The following is a 25,151-nucleotide window of genomic DNA, read 5'->3' as shown; positions in this document are numbered from 1 at the left end:
CTGTACTCCCATAGTCCCCTTCCTTGCACCCTGATGTACTCCCCTTCCATGCACCCTACTGTACTTCCATAGTCCCCTTCCTTGCACCCTGATGTACTCCCTTCCATGCACCCTACTGTACTCCCATAGTCCCCTTCCATGCACCCTGCTGTATTCCCATACTCCCCTTCCATGCACCCTACTGTACTCCCATAGTTCCCTTCCATGCACCCTGCTGTATTCCCATACTCCCCTTCCATGCACCCTACTGTACTCCCATAGTCCCCTTCCATGCACCCTGCTGTATTCCCATACTCCCTTCCATGCACCCTACTGTACTCCCATAGTCCCCTTCCATGCACCCTGCTGTATTCCCATACTCCCCTTCCATGCACCCTACTGTACTCCCATAGTCCCCTTCCATGCACCCTGCTGTATTCCCATACTCCCCTTCCATGCACCCTGATGTACTCTCTTTCCATGCACCCTACTGTACTCCCATAGTCCCCTTCCTTGCACCCTGATGTATTCTCTTTCCATGCACCCTACTGTACTCCCATAGTCCCCTTCCTTGCACCCTACTGTACTCCCATAGTCCCCTTCCTTGCAGCCTGATGTACTCTCTTTCCATGCACCCTACTGTACTCCCATAGTCCCCTTCCTTGCACCCTGATGTATTCTCTTTCCATGCACCCTACTGTACTCCCATAGTCCCCTTCCTTGCAGCCTGATGTACTCTCTTTCCATGCACCCTACTGTACTCCCATAGTCCCCTTCCTTGCACCCTGATGTATTCTCTTTCCATGCACCCTACTGTACTCCCATAGTCCCCTTCCTTGCACCCTACTGCATAGTCCCCTTCCTTGCAGCCTGATGTACTCTCTTTCCATGCACCCTACTGTACTCCCATAGTCCCCTTCCTTGCACCCTGATGTACTCCCATGCACCCTACTGTACTCCCATAGTCCCCTTCCTTGCACCCTGATGTACTCTCTTTCCATGCACCCTACTGTACTCCCATAGTCCCCTTCCTTGCACCCTGATGTACTCTCTTTCCATGCACCCTACTGTACTCCCATAGTCCCCTTCCTTGCACCCTGATGTACTCTCTTCCATGCACCCTACTGTACTCCCATAGTCCCCTTCCATGCACCCTGCTGTATTCCCATACCCCTTCCATGCACCCTACTGTACTCCCATAGTCCCCTTCCATGCACCCTGCTGTATTCCCATACTCCCTTCCATGCACCCTACTGTACTCCCATAGTCCCCTTCCATGCACCCTGCTGTATTCCCATACTCCCCTTCCATGCACCCTACTGTACTCCCATAGTCCCCTTCCATGCACCCTGCTGTATTCCCATACTCCCCTTCCATGCACCCTGATGTACTCTCTTTCCATGCACCCTACTGTACTCCCATAGTCCCCTTCCTTGCACCCTGATGTATTCTCTTTCCATGCACCCTACTGTACTCCCATAGTCCCCTTCCTTGCACCCTACTGTACTCCCATAGTCCCCTTCCTTGCAGCCTGATGTACTCTCTTTCCATGCACCCTACTGTACTCCCATAGTCCCCTTCCTTGCACCCTGATGTACTCTCTTTCCATGCACCCTACTGTACTCCCATAGTCCCCTTCCTTGCACCCTGATGTACTCTCTTCCATGCACCCTACTGTACTCCCATAGTCCCCTTCCTTGCACCCTGATGTACTCTCTTTCCATGCACCCTACTGTACTCCCATAGTCCCCTTCCTTGCACCCTGATGTACTCTTTTCCATGCACCCTACTGTACTCCCATAGTCCCCTTCCTTGCACCCTGATGTACTCTCTTTCCTTGCACCCTACTGTACTCCCATAGTCCCCTTCCTTGCAGCCTGATGTACTCTCTTTCCATGCACCCTACTGTACTCCCATAGTCCCCTTCCTTGCATCCTACTGTACTCCCATAGTCCCTTCCTTGCACCCTGATGTACTCTCTTTCCATGCACCCTACTGTACTCCCATAGTCCCCTTCCTTGCACCCTACTGTACTCCCATAGTCCCCTTCCTTGCACCCTGATGTACTCCCCTTCCATGCACCCTACTGTACTTCCATAGTCCCCTTCCTTGCACCCTGATGTACTCCTTCCATGCACCCTACTGTACTCCCATAGTCCCCTTCCATGCACCCTGCTGTATTCCCATACTCCTTCCATGCACCCTACTGTACTCCCATAGTTCCTTCCATGCACCCTGCTGTATTCCCATACTCCCCTTCCATGCACCCTACTGTACTCCCATAGTCCCCTTCCATGCATCCTGCTGTATTCCCATACTCCCCTTCCATGCACCCTGATGTACTCTCTTTCCATGCACCCTACTGTACTCCCATAGTCCCCTTCCTTGCACCCTGATGTATTCTCTTTCCATGCACCCTACTGTACTCCCATAGTCCCCTTCCTTGCACCCTACTGTACTCCCATAGTCCCCTTCCTTGCACCCTGATGTAGTCTCTTTCCATGCACCCTACTGTACTCCCATAGTCCCCTTCCTTGCACCCTGATGTACTCTCTTTCCATGCACCCTACTGTACTCCCATAGTCCCCTTCCTTGCACCCTGATGTACTCTCTTTCCATGCACCCTACTGTACTTCCATAGTCCCCTTCCTTGCACCCTGATGTACTCACCTTCCATGCACCCTACTGTACTCCCATAGTCCCCTTCCATGCACCCTGCTGTATTCCCATACTCCCCTTCCATGCACCCTACTGTACTCCCATAGTCCCCTTCCATGCACCCTGCTGTATTCCCATACTCCCCTTCCATGCACCCTACTGTACTCCCATAGTCCCCTTCCATGCACCCTGCTGTATTCCCATACTCCCCTTCCATGCACCCTACTGTACTCCCATAGTCCCCTTCCATGCACCCTGCTGTATTCCCATACTCCCCTTCCATGCACCCTGATGTACTCTCTTTCCATGCACCCTACTGTACTCCCATAGTCCCCTTCCTTGCACCCTGATGTATTCTCTTTCCATGCACCCTACTGTACTCCCATAGTCCCCTTCCTTGCACCCTACTGTACTCCCATAGTCCCCTTCCTTGCAGCCTGATGTACTCTCTTTCCATGCACCCTACTGTACTCCCATAGTCCCCTTCCTTGCACCCTGATGTATTCTCTTTCCATGCACCCTACTGTACTCCCATAGTCCCCTTCCTTGCACCCTACTGTACTCCCATAGTCCCCTTCCTTGCAGCCTGATGTACTCTCTTTCCATGCACCCTACTGTACTCCCATAGTCCCCTTCCTTGCACCCTGATGTATTCTCTTTCCATGCACCCTACTGTACTCCCATAGTCCCCTTCCTTGCACCCTACTGTACTCCCATAGTCCCCTTTCCATGCACCCTACTGTACTCCCATAGTCCCCTTCCTTGCACCCTGATGTACTCTCTTTCCTTGCACCCTACTGTACTCCCATAGTCCCCTTCCTTGCAGCCTGATGTACTCTCTTTCCATGCACCCTACTGTACTCCCATAGTCCCCTTCCTTGCATCCTACTGTACTCCCATAGTCCCCTTCCTTGCACCCTGATGTACTCTCTTTCCATGCACCCTACTGTACTCCCATAGTCCCTTCCTTGCACCCTACTGTACTCCCATAGTCCCCTTCCTTGCACCCTGATGTACTCCTTCCATGCACCCTACTGTACTTCCATAGTCCCCTTCCTTGCACCCTGATGTACTCCTTCCATGCACCCTACTGTACTCCCATAGTCCCCTTCCATGCACCCTGCTGTATTCCCATACTCCCCTTCCATGCACCCTACTGTACTCCCATAGTTCCCTTCCATGCACCCTGCTGTATTCCCATACTCCCCTTCCATGCACCCTACTGTACTCCCATAGTCCCCTTCCATGCACCCTGCTGTATTCCCATACTCCCCTTCCATGCACCCTACTGTACTCCCATAGTCCCCTTCCATGCACCCTGCTGTATTCCCATACTCCCCTTCCATGCACCCTACTGTACTCCCATAGTCCCCTTCCATGCACCCTGCTGTATTCCCATACTCCCCTTCCATGCACCCTGATGTACTCTCTTTCCATGCACCCTACTGTACTCCCATAGTCCCCTTCCTTGCACCCTGATGTATTCTCTTTCCATGCACCCTACTGTACTCCCATAGTCCCCTTCCTTGCACCCTACTGTACTCCCATAGTCCCCTTCCTTGCAGCCTGATGTACTCTCTTTCCATGCACCCTACTGTACTCCCATAGTCCCCTTCCTTGCACCCTGATGTATTCTCTTTCCATGCACCCTACTGTACTCCCATAGTCCCCTTCCTTGCACCCTACTGTACTCCCATAGTCCCCTTCCTTGCAGCCTGATGTACTCTCTTTCCATGCACCCTACTGTACTCCCATAGTCCCCTTCCTTGCACCCTGATGTATTCTCTTTCCATGCACCCTACTGTACTCCCATAGTCCCCTTCCTTGCACCCTACTGTACTCCCATAGTCCCTTTCTTTGCAGCCTGATGTACTCTCTTTCCATGCACCCTACTGTACTCCCATAGTCCCCTTCCTTGCACCCTGATGTACTCTTTTCCATGCACCCTACTGTACTCCCATAGTCCCCTTCCTTGCACCCTGATGTACTCTCTTTCCATGCACCCTACTGTACTCCCATAGTCCCCTTCCTTGCACCCTGATGTACTCTCTTTCCATGCACCCTACTGTACTCCCATAGTCCCCTTCCTTGCACCCTGATGTACTTCTTTCCATGCACCCTACTGTACTCCCATAGTCCCCTTCCATGCACCCTGCTGTATTCCCATACTCCCCTTCCATGCACCCTACTGTACTCCCATAGTCCCCTTCCATGCACCCTGCTGTATTCCCATACTCCTTCCATGCACCCTACTGTACTCCCATAGTCCCCTTCCATGCACCCTGCTGTATTCCCATACTCCCCTTCCATGCACCCTACTGTACTCCCATAGTCCCCTTCCATGCACCCTGCTGTATTCCCATACTCCCCTTCCATGCACCCTGATGTACTCTCTTTCCATGCACCCTACTGTACTCCCATAGTCCCCTTCCTTGCACCCTGATGTATTCTCTTTCCATGCACCCTACTGTACTCCCATAGTCCCCTTCCTTGCACCCTACTGTACTCCCATAGTCCCCTTCCTTGCAGCCTGATGTACTCTCTTTCCATGCACCCTACTGTACTCCCATAGTCCCCTTCCTTGCACCCTGATGTACTCTCTTTCCATGCACCCTACTGTACTCCCATAGTCCCCTTCCTTGCACCCTGATGTACTCTCTTTCCATGCACCCTACTGTACTCCCATAGTCCCCTTCCTTGCACCCTGATGTACTCTCTTTCCATGCACCCTACTGTACTCCCATAGTCCCCTTCCTTGCACCCTGATGTACTCTCTTTCCATGCACCCTACTGTACTCCCATAGTCCCCTTCCTTGCACCCTGATGTACTCTCTTTCCTTGCACCCTACTGTACTCCCATAGTCCCCTTCCTTGCAGCCTGATGTACTCTCTTTCCATGCACCCTACTGTACTCCCATAGTCCCCTTCCTTGCATCCTACTGTACTCCCATAGTCCCCTTCCTTGCACCCTGATGTACTCTCTTTCCATGCACCCTACTGTACTCCCATAGTCCCCTTCCTTGCACCCTACTGTACTCCCATAGTCCCCTTCCTTGCACCCTGATGTACTCCCCTTCCATGCACCCTACTGTACTTCCATAGTCCCCTTCCTTGCACCCTGATGTACTCCCCTTCCATGCACCCTACTGTACTCCCATAGTCCCCTTCCATGCACCCTGCTGTATTCCCATACTCCCTTCCATGCACCCTACTGTACTCCCATAGTTCCCTTCCATGCACCCTGCTGTATTCCCATACTCCCCTTCCATGCACCCTACTGTACTCCCATAGTCCCCTTCCATGCATCCTGCTGTATTCCCATACTCCCCTTCCATGCACCCTGATGTACTCTCTTTCCATGCACCCTACTGTACTCCCATAGTCCCCTTCCTTGCACCCTGATGTATTCTCTTTCCATGCACCCTACTGTACTCCCATAGTCCCCTTCCTTGCACCCTACTGTACTCCCATAGTCCCCTTCCTTGCACCCTGATGTAGTCTCTTTCCATGCACCCTACTGTACTCCCATAGTCCCCTTCCTTGCACCCTGATGTACTCTCTTTCCATGCACCCTACTGTACTCCCATAGTCCCCTTCCTTGCACCCTGATGTACTCTCTTTCCATGCACCCTACTGTACTTCCATAGTCCCCTTCCTTGCACCCTGATGTACTCACCTTCCATGCACCCTACTGTACTCCCATAGTCCCTTCCATGCACCCTGCTGTATTCCCATACTCCCCTTCCATGCACCCTACTGTACTCCCATAGTCCCCTTCCATGCACCCTGCTGTATTCCCATACTCCTTCCATGCACCCTACTGTACTCCCATAGTCCCCTTCCATGCACCCTGCTGTATTCCCATACTCCCCTTCCATGCACCCTACTGTACTCCCATAGTCCCCTTCCATGCACCCTGCTGTATTCCCATACTCCCCTTCCATGCACCCTGATGTACTCTCTTTCCATGCACCCTACTGTACTCCCATAGTCCCCTTCCTTGCACCCTGATGTATTCTCTTTCCATGCACCCTACTGTACTCCCATAGTCCCCTTCCTTGCACCCTACTGTACTCCCATAGTCCCCTTCCTTGCAGCCTGATGTACTCTCTTTCCATGCACCCTACTGTACTCCCATAGTCCCCTTCCTTGCACCCTGATGTATTCTCTTTCCATGCACCCTACTGTACTCCCATAGTCCCCTTCCTTGCACCCTACTGTACTCCCATAGTCCCCTTCCTTGCAGCCTGATGTACTCTCTTTCCATGCACCCTACTGTACTCCCATAGTCCCCTTCCTTGCACCCTGATGTATTCTCTTTCCATGCACCCTACTGTACTCCCATAGTCCCCTTCCTTGCACCCTACTGTACTCCCATAGTCCCCTTCCTTGCAGCCTGATGTACTCTCTTTCCATGCACCCTACTGTACTCCCATAGTCCCCTTCCTTGCACCCTGATGTACTCTCTTTCCATGCACCCTACTGTACTCCCATAGTCCCCTTCCTTGCACCCTGATGTACTCTCTTTCCATGCACCCTACTGTACTCCCATAGTCCCCTTCCTTGCACCCTGATGTACTCTCTTTCCATGCACCCTACTGTACTCCCATAGTCCCCTTCCTTGCACCCTGATGTACTCTCTTTCCATGCACCCTACTGTACTCCCATAGTCCCCTTCCATGCACCCTGCTGTATTCCCATACTCCCCTTCCATGCACCCTACTGTACTCCCATAGTCCCCTTCCATGCACCCTGCTGTATTCCCATACTCCCCTTCCATGCACCCTACTGTACTCCCATAGTCCCCTTCCTTGCACCCTGATGTACTCCCCTTCCATGCACCCTACTGTACTCCCATAGTCCCCTTCCATGCACCCTGCTGTATTCCCATACTCCCCTTCCATGCACCCTACTGTACTCCCATAGTCCCCTTCCATGCACCCTGCTGTATTCCCATACTCCCCTTCCATGCACCCTACTGTACTCCCATAGTCCCCTTCCATGCACCCTGCTGTATTCCCATACTCCCCTTCCATGCACCCTACTGTACTCCCATAGTCCCCTTCCATGCACCCTGCTGTATTCCCATACTCCCCTTCCATGCACCCTGATGTACTCTCTTTCCATGCACCCTACTGTACTCCCATAGTCCCCTTCCTTGCACCCTGATGTATTCTCTTTCCATGCACCCTACTGTACTCCCATAGTCCCCTTCCTTGCACCCTACTGTACTCCCATAGTCCCCTTCCTTGCAGCCTGATGTACTCTCTTTCCATGCACCCTACTGTACTCCCATAGTCCCCTTCCTTGCACCCTGATGTACTCTCTTTCCATGCACCCTACTGTACTCCCATAGTCCCCTTCCTTGCACCCTGATGTACTCTCTTTCCATGCACCCTACTGTACTCCCATAGTCCCCTTCCTTGCACCCTGATGTACTCTCTTTCCATGCACCCTACTGTACTCCCATAGTCCCCTTCCTTGCACCCTGATGTACTCTCTTTCCATGCACCCTACTGTACTCCCATAGTCCCCTTCCATGCACCCTGCTGTATTCCCATACTCCCCTTCCATGCACCCTACTGTACTCCCATAGTCCCCTTCCATGCACCCTGCTGTATTCCCATACTCCCCTTCCATGCACCCTACTGTACTCCCATAGTCCCCTTCCATGCACCCTGCTGTATTCCCATACTCCCCTTCCATGCACCCTACTGTACTCCCATAGTCCCCTTCCATGCACCCTGCTGTATTCCCATACTCCCCTTCCATGCACCCTGATGTACTCTCTTTCCATGCACCCTACTGTACTCCCATAGTCCCCTTCCTTGCAGCCTGATGTACTCTCTTTCCATGCACCCTACTGTACTCCCATAGTCCCCTTCCTTGCATCCTACTGTACTCCCATAGTCCCCTTCCTTGCACCCTGATGTACTCTCTTTCCATGCACCCTACTGTACTCCCATAGTCCCCTTCCTTGCACCCTACTGTACTCCCATAGTCCCCTTCCTTGCACCCTGATGTACTCCCCTTCCATGCACCCTACTGTACTTCCATAGTCCCCTTCCTTGCACCCTGATGTACTCCCCTTCCATGCACCATACTGTACTCCCATAGTCCCCTTCCATGCACCCTGCTGTATTCCCATACTCCCCTTCCATGCACCCTACTGTACTCCCATAGTTCCCTTCCATGCACCCTGCTGTATTCCCATACTCCCCTTCCATGCACCCTACTGTACTCCCATAGTCCCCTTCCATGCATCCTGCTGTATTCCCATACTCCCCTTCCATGCACCCTGATGTACTCTCTTTCCATGCACCCTACTGTACTCCCATAGTCCCCTTCCTTGCACCCTGATGTATTCTCTTTCCATGCACCCTACTGTACTCCCATAGTCCCCTTCCTTGCACCCTACTGTACTCCCATAGTCCCCTTCCTTGCAGCCTGATGTACTCTCTTTCCATGCACCCTACTGTACTCCCATAGTCCCCTTCCTTGCACCCTGATGTACTCTCTTTCCATGCACCCTACTGTACTCCCATAGTCCCCTTCCTTGCACCCTGATGTACTCTCTTTCCATGCACCCTACTGTACTCCCATAGTCCCCTTCCTTGCACCCTGATGTACTCTCTTTCCATGCACCCTACTGTACTCCCATAGTCCCCTTCCTTGCACCCTGATGTACTCTCTTTCCATGCACCCTACTGTACTCCCATAGTCCCCTTCCTTGCACCCTGATGTACTCTCTTTCCTTGCACCCTACTGTACTCCCATAGTCCCCTTCCTTGCAGCCTGATGTACTCTCTTTCCATGCACCCTACTGTACTCCCATAGTCCCCTTCCTTGCATCCTACTGTACTCCCATAGTCCCCTTCCTTGCACCCTGATGTACTCTCTTTCCATGCACCCTACTGTACTCCCATAGTCCCCTTCCTTGCACCCTACTGTACTCCCATAGTCCCCTTCCTTGCACCCTGATGTACTCCCCTTCCATGCACCCTACTGTACTTCCATAGTCCCCTTCCTTGCACCCTGATGTACTCCCCTTCCATGCACCCTACTGTACTCCCATAGTCCCCTTCCATGCACCCTGCTGTATTCCCATACTCCCCTTCCATGCACCCTACTGTACTCCCATAGTTCCCTTCCATGCACCCTGCTGTATTCCCATACTCCCCTTCCATGCACCCTACTGTACTCCCATAGTCCCCTTCCATGCATCCTGCTGTATTCCCATACTCCCCTTCCATGCACCCTGATGTACTCTCTTTCCATGCACCCTACTGTACTCCCATAGTCCCCTTCCTTGCACCCTGATGTAGTCTCTTTCCATGCACCCTACTGTACTCCCATAGTCCCCTTCCTTGCACCCTACTGTACTCCCATAGTCCCCTTCCTTGCACCCTGATGTAGTCTCTTTCCATGCACCCTACTGTACTCCCATAGTCCCCTTCCTTGCACCCTGATGTACTCTCTTTCCATGCACCCTACTGTACTCCCATAGTCCCCTTCCTTGCACCCTGATGTACTCTCTTTCCATGCACCCTACTGTACTCCCATAGTCCCCTTCCTTGCACCCTGATGTACTCTCTTTCCATGCACCCTACTGTACTCCCATAGTCCCCTTCCTTGCACCCTACTGTACTCCCATAGTCCCCTTCCTTGCACCCTGATGTATTCTCTTTCCATGCACCCTACTGTACTCCCATAGTCCCCTTCCTTGCATCCTACTGTACTCCCATAGTCCCCTTCCTTGCACCCTGATGTACTCTCTTTCCATGCACCCTACTGTACTCCCATAGTCCCCTTCCTTGCACCCTACTGTACTCCCATAGTCCCCTTCCTTGCACCCTGATGTACTCCCCTTCCATGCACCCTACTGTACTCCCATAGTCCCCTTCCATGCACCCTGCTGTATTCCCATACTCCCCTTCCATGCACCCTACTGTACTCCCATAGTCCCCTTCCACGCACCCTGATGTACTCTCTTTCCATGCACCCTGCTGTATTCACATACTCCCCTTCCTTGCACCCTACTGTACTCCCATAGTCCCATTCCTTGCACCCTGATGTACTCTCTTTCCATGCACCCTGCTGTATTCCCATAGTCCCCTTCCATGCACCCTACTGTACTCCCAGAGTCCCCTTCCTTGCACCATGATGTACTCCCATAGTCCCCTTCCATGCACCCTGCTGTACTCCCATAGTCCCCTTCCATGCACCCTACTGTACTCCCATAGTCCCCTTCCATGCACCCTGCTGTATTCCCATACTCCCCTTCCATGCACCCTACTGTATTCCCATAGTCCCCTTCCACGCACCCTGATGTACTCTCTTTCCATGCAACCTGATGTATTCCCATACTCTCCTTCCATGCACCCTACTGTACTCCCATAGTCCCCTTCCATGCACCCTACTGTACTCCCATAGTCCCCTTCCACGCACCCTACTGCACTCCCATACTCCCCTTCCACGCACCCTATTGCACTCCCATAGTCCCCTTCCATGCACCCTACTGTACTCCCATAGTCCCCTTCCATGCACCCTACTGTACTCCCATAGTCCCCTTCCACGCACCCTGATGTACTCTTTTTCCATGCACCCTACTGTACTCCCATAGTCCCCTTCCATGCACCCTACTGTACTCCCATAGTCCCCTTCCATGCACCCTACTGTACTCCCATAGTCCCCTTCCTTGCACCCTGATGTACTCTTTTTCCATGCACCCTACTGTATCCCCAAAGTCCCCTTCCATGCACCCTACTGCACTCCCCTTCCATGCTGCACCCTGCTGTATTCCCAAAGTCCCCTTCCATGCACTCTACTGTACTCCAATAGTCCCGTTCCATGCACCCTACTGTACTCCCATAGTCCCCTTCCATGCTCCCTACTGCACTCCCATAGGCCCCTTCCATACACCCTACTGTACTCCCCTAGTCCACTTCCATGTACCCTAATGTACTCCCCTAGCCCACTTCCATACATCCTACTGTACTCCCCTAGTCCACTTCCATGTACCCTACTGTACTCCTCTAGTCCCCTGGGTTTATATTACCCAAATAAATGTGCTATATGTAATCCTTTAAAAGCAAAATAAAGGAAAGCTCCATAACTAAAGATGAGGAAATGTAAGGCAAAATCTGAGCGTTTGCCAAAACAGCACTTCAGGATGTAAAATAATGACATTTAAAAAGGCTTTTAGATTAAATGATGAAAGTACAATGAGTCCTGAAAATGGATGGCCAGGAGCCAGATGAGAATAGGGTGACAGTTTTCCATCTGTTTAGAAAGAGCAGATGATAAAGCCATGTTCCCTACAGTATAATGGTTGAGCCTCTATCGTCAAAACAAACCTCGGGCGCCATCTGGTGGTCAAAAGGTGCACAACATCAACCATTGTCTAGTCTTTTTTTAAATGTAATTTTACCTTTATTTAACCAGGCAAGTCAGTTAAGAACACATTCTTATTTTCAATGACGGCCTGGGAACAGTGGGTTAACTGCCTGTTCAGGGGCAGAACGACAGATTTGTACCTTGTCAGCTCAGGGGTTTGAACTTGCAACCTTCCGGTTACTAGTCTACACTGAAAGGTAATGCAGTTGTGATTTAGTTGGGTCTGGAGTTTTCCCTGTTCATCACGGCCCAGTTTTCAAAAGTTGTCTGATCGGATTAAATGGAAAGGAGAATCGGCGTATCATTGACTTGAATGGCATTTTTAAATGCTTTGTTAAACTAGGCAAATCAGTTAAGAACAAGTTCTTATTTACAATGAAGGCCTACCCCTGCCAAACCCGGACAACTCTGGCCCAATTGTTCACCGCCCTATCGGATTCCCAATCACAGCCAGATGGGATTCCGCTTGGATTCAAACCAGGGACTGTAGTGACACCTCTTTCATGGAGATGCAGTGCCTTAAGACCGCTACACCACTCGAGAGCCCTATCTGTTCGCCCCAAATACCATCAGATAACTTTACAAAAACTGGGCGCAGGAGTTTTTTCCTCAACAGGTGACCTGACTTGGAAGAACTCCCCATGCCCAGCAAAAGCACATGTCGAGAGCTGAACGTTCACTATAAAACTAAACTAACCCAAAGGGCACAAGTGACTGTCAGGTTTCAAAAGCCAATCTAGGAAAACATACTTCTTAGATTTGAGGTGATATGTTTACTATGATTGAACCATCTCATTTTTGGGAGATGTACGCTATGAAAACTATGATTAGATGGGAACGTGATGCATGGCGAATCTGTGCGTAGACTAATTACTGAGAACATTAACCGTCATCTTTTAATTACAAGGTTTCGTCATGTAAAAAAAAACAACCTATGAATGAGCCCACTGTGAACACCCTGTAAATACTACCACATGACAAGGTCACGCAGGAGGGTCTGCGTTTCCAGATTACCACATGACAAGGTCAACACACGCAGGAGGGTCTGCGTTTCCAGATTACCACATGACAAGGTCAACACACGCAGGAGGGTCTGCGTTTCCAGATTACCACATGACAAGGTCAACACACGCAGGAGGGTCTGCGTTTCCAGATTACCACATGACAAGGTCAACACACGCAGGAGGGTCTGCGTTTCCAGATTACCACATGACAAGGTCAACACACGCAGGAGGGTCTGCGTTTCCAGATTACCACATGACCAAAACAGAAGTGGTTCGGTGAACCATGCTCGTCTGATGATCCTTACCTAAGACTTGAAGACGTGCAACCTCAGGCAACTGCTAGACAGAGAACAGACTAGAAGACTTGTGCTTCAGTCTGAAGATCCTCATGCAGATTGAAACTTTCCGTACTCTGAATCTGTATATTGGACTTCGAAAACACCATAAATTCAACATAGAAAACTGTTTTTCTTCTGTCCTCTGTGTTGGATATGAATTTGGAGGCGCTACAATTCGGGGGACTTCCATGACTCTCTCGCTCTCTAAACTGGAGCTCCATCACCTGGCCATCAGGCCCTGAGGAAACTATCTTGGAGCAACTGTCAACTTGGCTTTTTCACTTCTGTCTGATTTAAAAACTGCTAAAAGCTTCCATTGCCAGAAGTTAGCAGTTGAAAGTCCATTGTGTCAGTGTTGTTTAAGGAGACATATATATCTGTCTGCTGAGTACTGCTGTAATTTTAAAAGATGGTGTGGGAAAATTAGGCTATGGAGAACATTTGCAAGTTCAATTTGAACACCACCCTGATGAAGGATGTTACCAAGAGAAAGATACACATATATAGAGGTAGAGATTAGTGGGGAGAGAAATAGAGAGAGAGAGACAGAAAGGGAGGGGCACTGTGAGACAATCCTCTGTTTCCTGACCTCTCTCACTGTACCTGGGACTGGAAAGGAAAGCCTGCTGACTGCCCCCCCCCCATCCTCACATCTGTTTCCTGAGCATTGGGTACATTGCAAGAACATTCCGGTGTCCAGTTTTATGAAGGTTAGGAGAATATTCCATCAACGTCCCACCAAGCGTGCACAGGACATGGTTGTTCTCAGAATATAAGATAATAAGTTAATATTCTAGACACGTTTCATGAGAACGTTACACAAACGTTTCTGTGCATCGGTTGTCATGACATCGCCTGTTGGTTCCAAAGAAATGTTCTCCCTCCCCCCAAAAAATGCTAACACACATCACGCCTTGTTACTGTTGCCAAGGCTCTTTTTGTCTATTGGCAAGGGATACTCACACACAAACATGATTACATTGTGCATGTTCATTCATACAGTAATTATTATTCAAAAAGTTTTCACCTGGGATTTAAACTCACAACCTCTTGGTTAATGGCATTCAGATCTTCCTGATATGCCACAATTGCTGTGTCAGCTATCAATTCATTTGACTATCCTCTCATCATTGATTTGATTGACTTAATTCAACAATTTAAGGGCTTTCTGTATAGTTGTCTAATTTTGGTGGGGCATATTAACAATTTTTACTCATGAATCACAGTGTGTGTACTTTTTTCACCCTGTATCTATTAAATGGCTATTCTGTATAGGCCCACATCGGATCACCCTGTATCTATTAAATGGCTGTTCTGTATAGGCCCACATCGGATCACCCTGTATCTATTAAATGGCTATTCTGTATAGGCCCACATCGGATCACCCTGTATCTATTAAATGGCTGTTCTGTATAGGCCCACATCGGATCACCCTGTATCTATTAAATGGCTGTTCTGTATAGGCCCACATCGGATCACCCTGTATCTATTAAATGGCTGTTCTGTATAGGCCCACATCGGATCACCCTGTATCTATTAAATGGCTGTTCTGTATAGGCCCACATCGGATCACCCTGTATCTATTAAATGGCTGTTCTGTATAGGCCCACATCGGATCACCCTGTATCTATTAAATGGCTGTTCTGTATAGGCCCACATCGGATCACCCTGTATCTATTAAATGGCTGTTCTGTATAGGCCCACATCGGATCACCCTGTATCTATTAAATGGCTATTCTGTATAGGCCCACATCGGATCACCCTGTATCTATTAAATGGCTGTTCTGTATAGGCCCACATCGGATCACCCTGTATCTATTAAATGGCTGTTCTGTATAGGCCCACATCGGATCACCCTGTATCTATTAAATGGCTGTTCTGTATAGGCCCACATTGGATCACCCTGTATCAACCACACCTTCATTTTATTCATCCCTACCAACTGTAGAGGTCCAACTTATCAACTAGTGATAAAGGTCTGGCAGAGGAACTGGACACTCAGGTGAGACTCCTCCATGTAAACCATCCCCTGCGGTGGAGTTTGATTGGTTCACAATGGGTGGTGCCCGGTCTGCCCACCAATACCATGAGAGAACAGAGAGTAACAACCAGAGGAGAGTGCAATGCGGAGCTGGTAAGAATTCATACGTGCACACACACATACACATGAACACACGCACGCACGCATACACTACCTGAAACAGTAAGTCCTTATCTCTCACTCTCTGATAACAGCTGGTGTCTCCTCTCCTAGCACCTAGCAACTACTGCTGTGTGTACACAACTTTCTCACACACACCATTTCCTATCAGTAGGCTGGCTGAGACTTTACAGCTTTACAGCATCACTGTGAGTGGATGGTAAATACATAATGTTAACTAGGTATAATATACTATATTACTATAGTACTATATAATATTGTATAGTACTATATAACATACTATATTACTGCTTTGGCAGAGCCTATCACACTCAAATAATGGTCTCAAAATGTGATCCAGTTGAGTGAATACACACACAGCTGTTTACCAGCGAGGTTGTACGGCTTGTTAACCAAGGAGACAAGCAAACACACACGGAAGCACAGATAACACAGCTTCAAGTTCCTAGTCTATTAAATACATATAAAGATTAAAGAGTGACTGCAATTCCTGATTTGGCCTGGTTTTAGATTTGGTTCATCACTAAAATATTAGCAGCCACGAATGTATTGAAACGCGAGTTGGTTTTGGGGGCTTGATGTTGGTGTTTAACGGTGGGTTGAGTTAGACAATTTGTTTTGACAATTCGCTTTAGCCGGCTGGTGTGCGACCTTGGAAAAATGTATTTAAATATATATTTGTTTGCGAAATGTATTTCCTTGTTGCGAAATTTATTTCACAACAAAGCCTCCTTCACTCATGTTGCCAAACATACCCTCGTAAAACTGACTATCCTACTGATCCTGGACTTTGGCGATGTCTTTTACAAATTAGCCTCCAACACTCTACTCAGCAAATTGGATGCAGTCTTATCACAGTGCAATCCGTTTTGTCACCTAAGCCCCATATACTACCCACCACTGCGACCTGTATGCTCTCGTTGGCTGGTCCTTGCTACATATTTGTCGCCAAACCCACTGGCTCCAGGTCATCTATAAGTCTTTGCTAGGTATAGCTCCGCCTTTCCTTTCAGTTCTCTGCTGCCAATGACTGGAACGAATTGTCAAAATCACTGAAGTTGGAGACTTATATCTCCCTCACTAACTTTAATCGTCAGTTGTCAGAGCAGCTTACCGATTGCTGCACCTGTACACAGCCCATCTGTAATTAGCCCATCCAGCCAACTACCTACCTCATCCCCATATTTGTTTTTGTTTATCTGCTCTTTTGCCCACCAGTATCTCTACTTGCACATCCCCATCTGCACATATATCACTCCAGTGTAAATTGCTAAAATGTAATTACTTCGCCACTATTGGCCTATTTATTGCCTCACCTCCTTACTTCATTTGCACACACTGTATACAGATGTTTCTATTGTGTTATTGTCTGTACGTTTCTTTATTCCATGTGTAACTCTGGGTTGTTGTTTTGGTCGCATTACTTTGCTTTATCTTGGCCAGGTCACAGTTGTAAATGAGAACTTGTTCTCAACTGGCTTACCTGGTTAAATAAAGTTGAAATAAAATAAAATAGTTAGGGACTGTCAATAAATTGCACAATGTAAATGAGACAATACTTTTACGTTGCACACCTTTTAGTTAGTCATTAAGTCATTAAATGCTTTCAATATTTGTAAATGAATATCTACAATTTATAGCTGGTTTGAGGTTCGGTCAATGACATTTGGAGCTATAGGAATTGTACTATATTGTTCCATGTACATTGTGTAAATTACAGATGGTCCCTAACTAGCCCTATATGGATATCCAATGTCAACCTCAATCTACCACAGTGTTACGATTGTGTCACGTGCAGCTGCACTACAAATTGACGATTACTTGTGTGCTGTCGACTGTCGACATGTGGTAAGGATTGAAACAAACCCAACATACATTTATGTTGTGATGCAGGTCACGACCACAAGTCTCACAAAACTCAGTGTTGGATGAGACTGACTTTCTGAGTGAAATTATCCTATTTACACTTTGTAGTCATTTTGGACAGTAGATAAATGTTTCTGACTCATATCGATGCCATATAGACTGTTTTCTAAATGAGCAGTTGGTTTTTAGGGGCAGCTGCTCTTTAAATGAATAATATAACTCTCGAGTTGAAGGAGAGAGACTTCTCACAGATATGTACACTGCAGGGCAAAGGCAGATACGGAGACATCTGTATTCGACATGGTGACAGCACATGTACTGTAGTAATGTACCATAGTGGGCAGGGAGGGACAGATTCACACTGCCCACAGCTCCCCTCTTTAACTGCTAGGAGGGCCAGCCCATGATATATCATTGACGCACCACAATGTTTTCTCAGTACTCCCTCTGCCTCCATTTTCCTATGGGAACACAGTATTGACTCACATATGGTTCAAGCCCAAAAAGGACAACCCCAATTCGAATGAGCTAACACATAGTCATATAATAATATGTCAATACCATAGTAATACATAGTAAATAAGACACTTATCAATTGAAGAAATACATAGTATACAACATGCTGTGTACTTGCTGTCCGTTTAATGGGCAGAATTAATCTCTTCCCAGTGGTGGAAAAAGTACCCAATTTTAATACTTGTGTAAAAGTAAAGATATGTTAATAGAAACGGATTCAAGTAAAAATGAAATTCTCCCAGTAAAATACTACTTGAGCAAAAGTCTAAAAGTATCTGGTTTAAAATATAGTTAAAATATCAAAAGTATATAGTATAAATCATTTCAAATTCCTTATTAAGCAAATCAGAAATACGGATAGCCTTGGGCACACTCAAACACTGATATAATTTACAAATGGAGCATTCGTGTTTAGTGAGACCACCAGATCAGAGGCCCGAGTGGCAAATTGGTCTAAGGCACTGCATTTCAGTGCTCGAGGCGTCACTATAGACCCAAGTTTGATCCAGGGCTGTATCACAACAGGCCGTGATTGGGAGTCCCATAGGGCGGCGCACAATTTGCCCAGCGTCGTCCGGGTTAGGGGAGGGTTTGGCCGGGTTAGGGGAGGGTTTGGCCGGGTTATGGGAGGGTTTAGCCGGGTTAGGGGAGGGTTTAGCCGGGTTAGGGGAGGGTTTGGCCGGGTTAGGGGAGGGTTTAGCCGGGTTAGGGGAGGGTTTAGCCAGGTTAGGCCGTCATTGTAAAATTAGAATTTGTTCTTAACTGACTTGCTTAGTTAAATAAAATAAAAAGTGCTCTCTTGATACGTGTGTGAATTTGACCATTTTCCTGTCCTGCTAAGCATTCTAAATGTACTTTTGGGCGTCAGGGAAAATGTAAGGAGTAAAAAGTATATATTTTCCTTAGGAATGTAGTGGAGTAAAAGTAAAAGTTGCCAAAAATATAAATAGCAAAGTACAGATATCCCAAAAAAACAACTTAAGTAGTACTTGAAAGTAATTTACATCACTGTCTCTTCCTCATTTAAGACTATAGGGCGTAGTATAACCTTGCCTCTTTGACTGTTAGAACTTTCACTACCCTCTGAACCTCAACTAGAGAAGGAGAGGTGTAACAGTAACTGCAAAAATAATCTCCATGTCTTTCCCCTGAAGAATAGCTTTGTCCACTGGAACATTTTTAGACTTTTGGGGGGGGGGATAAAAAAATATATAGAGATTGTTTGTAAAGAGAAGAATAGAGTGGAATATTACTAAACGTTATTAGCAGGGATAAAGTTCCCACGCTACTAAACACACTGCTACCTTCTGCCCTGAGAGAGAGCGGGAGAGGGGGTAGAGAGAGCGGTAGAGGGGGTAGAGCGGGAGGGAGGGAAGGTAGAGAGGGAGGGAGGGAGAGAGGGTAGAGGGGGGAGGGAGAGAGGGAGGGTAGAGAGCGAGAGAGGGAGGGAGGGAGGGTAGAGGGGGGAGGGAGAGAGGGTGAGAGTGAGGGAGAAATGGAGAGACGGTAGAGAGGGAGGGAGAGAGGGAGGGTAGAGAGGGAGGGAGAAAGGGAGAGACTGTAGAGAGGGAGGGAGAGAGGGAGGGTAGAGAGGGAGGGAGAGAGGGAGGGTGGGTAGAGAGGGAGGGAGAGAGGGAGGGTGGGTAGAGAGGGAGGGAGGGAGAGAGAGAGGGTAGAGAGGGAGGGAGAGAGGGTAGAGAGGGAGGGAGGGAGAGAGGGTAGAGAGGGAGGGAGAGAGGGAGGGAGAGAGGGAGAGACGGTAGATAGGGAGGGAGAGAGGGAGGGAGAGAGGGAGGGAGAGAGAGAGGGTAGAGAGAGGGTAGAGAGGGAGGGAGAAAGGGTAGAGAGGGAGGGAGAGAGGGTAGAGAGGGAGGGAGAAAGGGTAGAGAGGGTAGAGAGGGAGGGAGAAAGGATAGAGAGGGAGGGAGAGAGGGTAGAGAGGGAGGGAGAAAGGGTAGAGAGGGTAGAGAGGGAGGGAGAAAGGGTAGAGAGGGTAGAGAGAGGGTAGAGAGGGAGGGAGAAAGGGTAGAGAGGGAGGGAGAAAGGGTAGAGAGCGAGGGAGAGAGGGTAGATAGGGAGGGAGAGAGGGTAGAGAGGGAGGGAGAGAGGGTAGAGAGGGAGGAGAGAGAGAGGGTAGAGAGGGAGGGAGGGAGAGAGGGTAGAGTCGGAGGCAGGGAAATGGATGAGAGTGGTAATGGATGGGAGTGGTAATGGATGGGAGTGGTAACCATGAAAGCTCCCAACAACTTTCCAGTCCTCTGTCTGTGATTCCCACCACTCTGCAATCAGGCCTGCACAAAATCTGCCATTACCTCACTGGCCATGCTGAACTCAGTGAGTGTGTGAACTCATGTGTGTGAGGAAGAGACAGGAAACTTTCTAATCGACACTGTGGCAAATAGAGAAATATAGTTCAAAACCATATACAGTAGGTAGAGACTGACTGAACTGAGGGAAGCCTGACAGTGAGAAACTACTAACATAGGCAGAAAACACAGGGAAGGGCTCTCGTTGGACATGAACGTGTGAAAGGGAGAAAGAGAGAGAGAGGGACAGACAGAGAGAGAGAGAGAGACAGACAGAGAGAGAAAGAGAGAGAGAGGGACAGACAGAGAGAGAAAGAGAGAGACAGACAGACAGAGAGAAGAGAGAGAGAGACAGACAGAGAGAGAAAGAGAGAGAGAGAGATGATGAATAGAAAGAGAGAGAGACAGACAGAGAGAGAGAGGGACAGACAGAGAGAGAAAGAGAGAGAGACAGACAGAGAGAGAGAGGGACAGACAGAGAGAGAAAGAGAGAGAGAGAGAGATGATGAATAGAAAGAGAGAGAGGGACAGACAGAGAGAAAGAGAGAGACAGAGAGAGAGATGATGAATAGAAAGAGAGAGAAAAAGGACCCGGAGAGAGGGTAGAGATAGCCCCAACCTCAGAGAAGTAATGCAGCCGTCAGTCCATGTCAAAAGATGATTTATTCTGCCACATTGAAAGGGGATTAGGTTGGGGATTAGGGGTGAGCATGCTGGTCCTCTGGTACTCTCCCTTGCCCTCTCTCCCTCTCTCATCAAAAGTAGTGCACTATGTACAGTAGGGAATAGTGTGCCAAATGGTACGCATGCTTGGGTTCACCCACTTCTGTGTTCACATCCAAAACTCTGACCTGTTCAGTTCACCCCATGTGTTCACATCCAAAACTCTGACCTGTTCACTTCAATCCATGTGTTCACAGACAAAAACCTGATTTGCCAGCTCCCACATACCACACAAATCCTGGTATGCACAAGCCTGAGACACTGTGTAGACAACCAGGGTACTACTACAACTCAACTGTGGCTTCAATAGTTGAGGCCTTAACACCTGCTGATTAAAAAGATGTGGCGTGTGAAAATGGAAGCCGGCCGCCTCGTCTGTCATCATGGATTTGGACTGAATGTTGAAATGTAGATGTTTATAATACCAACTGAGCGTAGCCAGTGAAATATTCCCATTTCTCGGTCAAAAACAACATCTTAAAGTGTATGAATGGCAGAGATTGATGAGAACACTCAAACAGTTCCTTTAAAGCTCCTTTCTGTCCACATGTGACAATAGTCCTGTACATGGGTGAGAGAGAATAGAACAGAAACAATGAAACTGTGAAGAAGAAGAAGAATCCAAACTGCCAGGCAGTAGCTGGGATTCTTGAAAGTTGCGACAATACCAGCCTCAAAGAGACAGCAGCATTCCATCACCTTGATGATGTTTGCTCTCCTAAAGACCATGAATGGGAGGCCAAGGATGTGACAAAACATTACAAGTACCAGAGGCCACCAGTGTCTGACCCTGAGGACTGACTCTGCTGGTAGACAGAAAGGCACACACAGTAAATCACAGACAACTGGGGAAACTTCAGTCATCAGCTACAGTAGAATTAGAAGTAGGTTCCTACAGTTTTTTAAAAATTTTACCTTTATTTAACCAGGCAAGTCAGTTAAGAACATATTCTTATTTTCAATGACAGCCTGGGAACAGTGGGTTAACTGCCTGTTCAGGGGTAGAACGACAGATTTATATCTTATCAGCTGGGGGATTGGAACTTGCAACCTTTCAGTTATTAGTCCAACACTCTAACCACTAGGCTACCCTGCTGACCCGTCATAAAGTTCAGTATTTAGAACCTGTTCACAGTTTATTGAGCCTACATTCTACCCCATACAACGTATCTCATACAATGTAGCCCAAGAAATATAACAAATAAACCACAACATGTTTGTAGTTGGTGTTGACTATATTTATGGAAATTATGGCAAGTCTGATTGGTTGAGTTTGAGTTCAAATAGAAAGACATCTTACCCTGAAACGTCTTTGTTTCCATCGCTTGTTTGCATGTGATTAGAGTTCATCCACTGTAATGTATCTCAAAAAAAACTCAAACGTTTTTCGAACGGGGAAACAAGTCATCTATAATCGTCTCGTCATACATAGACTGTCAACTCCAAACAGTCCCGGTTAAAAAATAATAAACTACTTTTTCCGCTTATAATAATGACAAAGTTTCACTTTGAATCCCCAATATTTACATACATACCGTATCGCCCTTGAAATAGTCTAGCTTTGTTTTTAACCATCAGGTGTTACGCTTCTTTTTTTCTATGCCTACGGTTGTTTCACGCATTGGTGCCTCACGGAACACAGATTCTGGTCCACTGTGCAGTTGTATAGCGGCTCCAAGCACCGCCCATAAACAGTGCATGTTTGTGTGTGTGACAGAAGTGGGTTTTTTTTACAGTGAGATAATACAGTACAGTGCACAACATGGGAAATTACAATCGTAAATAATAGCCTACAGGAAGTGTTGTCATCGGTGTGATTTCTAATCCGCTCTTTACACCAATGTTCTCTTTTCAATAGTACATTATATTCACCACTGGGAGCTAATCTACACCATCTAAAAATGAAAATTATTAACGGTTAATATACTTTCCATATTGCTACTCAATTTAAGCGTGACTGTTAGTCCTAATGAAAGCCATAATGTTTATAATAGACAAACATGTGACTTAATTTGTAGGTTGGAGGAAATATGTATAGCTTTTACAAAGGTTTACTTCTATCCCAAACATTATGATATGTGACAGTTACAGAAACACGCAATAATAGGATACATTGTATCATAAGTGTATATTAACCTGGACCTTGGATTGACAATACACGTCCAAGTGCACTTGGCCCAGAGCTACAGTCACCTCTGCCGAGTCCCGGCTTTAACAAAGCGGATATCGATTTGAACTCCTCCTCCACATTTACTGGTTTGGTTGAGCAGTGCACAAGAAAGAACCTCCACCGACAGTTGTTTTTCATCTTTTCAAGACCGGTATGTAGGGTAGGAATCATCAATATCAACTAAATTCAGCCACCGGACGATTTTTTTCTTGCGCGGATTTTCGGGGAGCCGGAAGATAATTAGAAATAATATGTAGACTGCAAATTGACCGCAAGAAGACCAAACATATTTGACTAAAAAACATATTTCAAACCGTGCTGACATTTTTCGAAGAAAAAAAAATGTATGAATAATATCAGGTGTTCCTAATTTTTTCTACACTCAGTGTAATATACATTATATATTTATTGCTCAGAAAACTTGAAGTGCCAAATAAAACCAAAGCGTGCTGCCAGTTAGGGGATCTAGTTTCAGGAGTTTCTTTAACGCCTGCTACCTAAGTTTATATGTATTGTACAGCTAAATCAATTGCTCACTCAATTGGTCTACCACTTCAAATAGCATTTCAACTGGGAACATATCAAATACACTTCTCTGTTTCCAAATAAAAAGTGTAAATGATATTGTAACAGATTGTGATCTTCATGTTTAGTTTTTGAGCAGGAAAAAACATTTCGTTTTGTGGAGCCAACATTCCAAGTCCCGTCTCCTTGACCTGGTTGTCCGAGGCTAGAATCAAAGTTGTAAATAATAAAAATACACTTTTTTTCTATTTATGTTTATGTCCTACATTAGAGTACTATAAAACAGGATATAATGTAGAACAAAACGAAGAATGTAAAAACTATACAAAACTGGAATAAAACAGATTTTATTTAACTACTTTTGCATATTTACAAAGCCCTGTAGAAAAATGACTGGCACTGAAACCCTTGACCGTTTACATGTTTTGTTACAGCCTTATTCTAAAAATTGATTACATTGTTTTTTCCCCCTCATCAAATCTACACACAATACCCCATAATGCCAAAGCAAAAATAGGTTTGTATAAAAAATATATATATATCACATTCAGAACCTTTACTCAGTACTTTGTTGAAGCACATTTGTCAGCGATTACAGCCTTGAGTTTTCTTGGGTATGACAGTACAAGCTTGGCACACCTGTATTTGGAGAGTTTCTCCCATTCTCCTCTGCAGATCCTATCAAGCACTTTCAGGTTGGATTGGGAGTGTCGCTGCACAGCTATTTTCAGGTCTCTCCAGAGATGTTCGATCAGTGCTGCAGACAAGGTTGTCCTTCTGGAAAGTTCTCCCATCTCCACAGATTAACTCTGGAGCTCTGTCAGAGTGACCATTGGGTTCTTGGTCACCTCCCTGACCAAGGCCCTTCTCCCCTGATTGCTCAGTTTGGCCAGGCTGCCAGCTCTAAGACTCGAGGCGGTTTCAAACTGCTTCCATTTAAGAATGATGGAGGCCACTCTGTTCTTGGGGACCTTCAATACTTCCCCAGATCTGTGCCTTGACACAATCCTGTCTCAGAGCTCTATGGACAATTCCTTCGACCTCAGGACTTTGTTTTTACTCTGACATGCACTGTCAACTGTGGGACCTTATAATGACAGTTGTGTGCCTTTCCACATCATGTCCAAGCAATTGAATATACCACAGGTGGACTCCAATGAAGTTGTAGAAACATCTCAAGGATGATCAATGGAAACAGGATGCACCGGAGCTCAATTTAGCGTCTTCTAGCAAAGGGGCTAAATACTTATGTGAATAAGGTTTTTTTTTCTTTTTTTTTTTCTGTACATTTTCAAACATTTCTAAAAACCTGTTTTCACTTTGTCATTACGGGGTATTGTGTGTAGATTGATGGCCACATTTGTTAATGTAATCCATTTTTGAATACGGCTGTAACTTTAACAAAATGGGGGAAAAGTCAAGGGGTCTGAATACTTTCCGAACGCGCTGTATACTGAAGACCCCATAAGACTGAATTCAATTTTTTCTCTTTTAGAGTTGAATAACACT

General features: G+C 47.2%; 1 protein-coding gene across 2 annotated transcripts in view; it reads right to left on the bottom strand.

Moving 5' to 3' along the window:
• LOC124003001 (rho guanine nucleotide exchange factor 3-like) overlaps window positions 1-22,620 on the bottom strand; it is a 137,967-nt gene extending 115,347 nt beyond the window's left edge. The window contains exon 1 of one of the 2 annotated variants that reach the window (XM_046310891.1): window positions 22,248-22,620. In XM_046310891.1, coding sequence (XP_046166847.1) covers window positions 22,248-22,297 — 50 coding nt within the window. In that variant the 5' untranslated portion in view covers window positions 22,298-22,620. The remainder of the gene's footprint in view (window positions 1-22,247) is intronic. The other variant, XM_046310894.1, reaches the window with a different exon arrangement.
• Between the last annotated feature and the right edge of the window lie 2,531 nt (window positions 22,621-25,151).

The sequence above is a fragment of the Oncorhynchus gorbuscha genome, linkage group LG18 (genome assembly GCF_021184085.1).
Source record: "Oncorhynchus gorbuscha isolate QuinsamMale2020 ecotype Even-year linkage group LG18, OgorEven_v1.0, whole genome shotgun sequence".
Classification (NCBI taxonomy): domain Eukaryota; kingdom Metazoa; phylum Chordata; class Actinopteri; order Salmoniformes; family Salmonidae; genus Oncorhynchus; species Oncorhynchus gorbuscha.
This window is presented reverse-complemented; position numbering and strand designations above follow the sequence as displayed.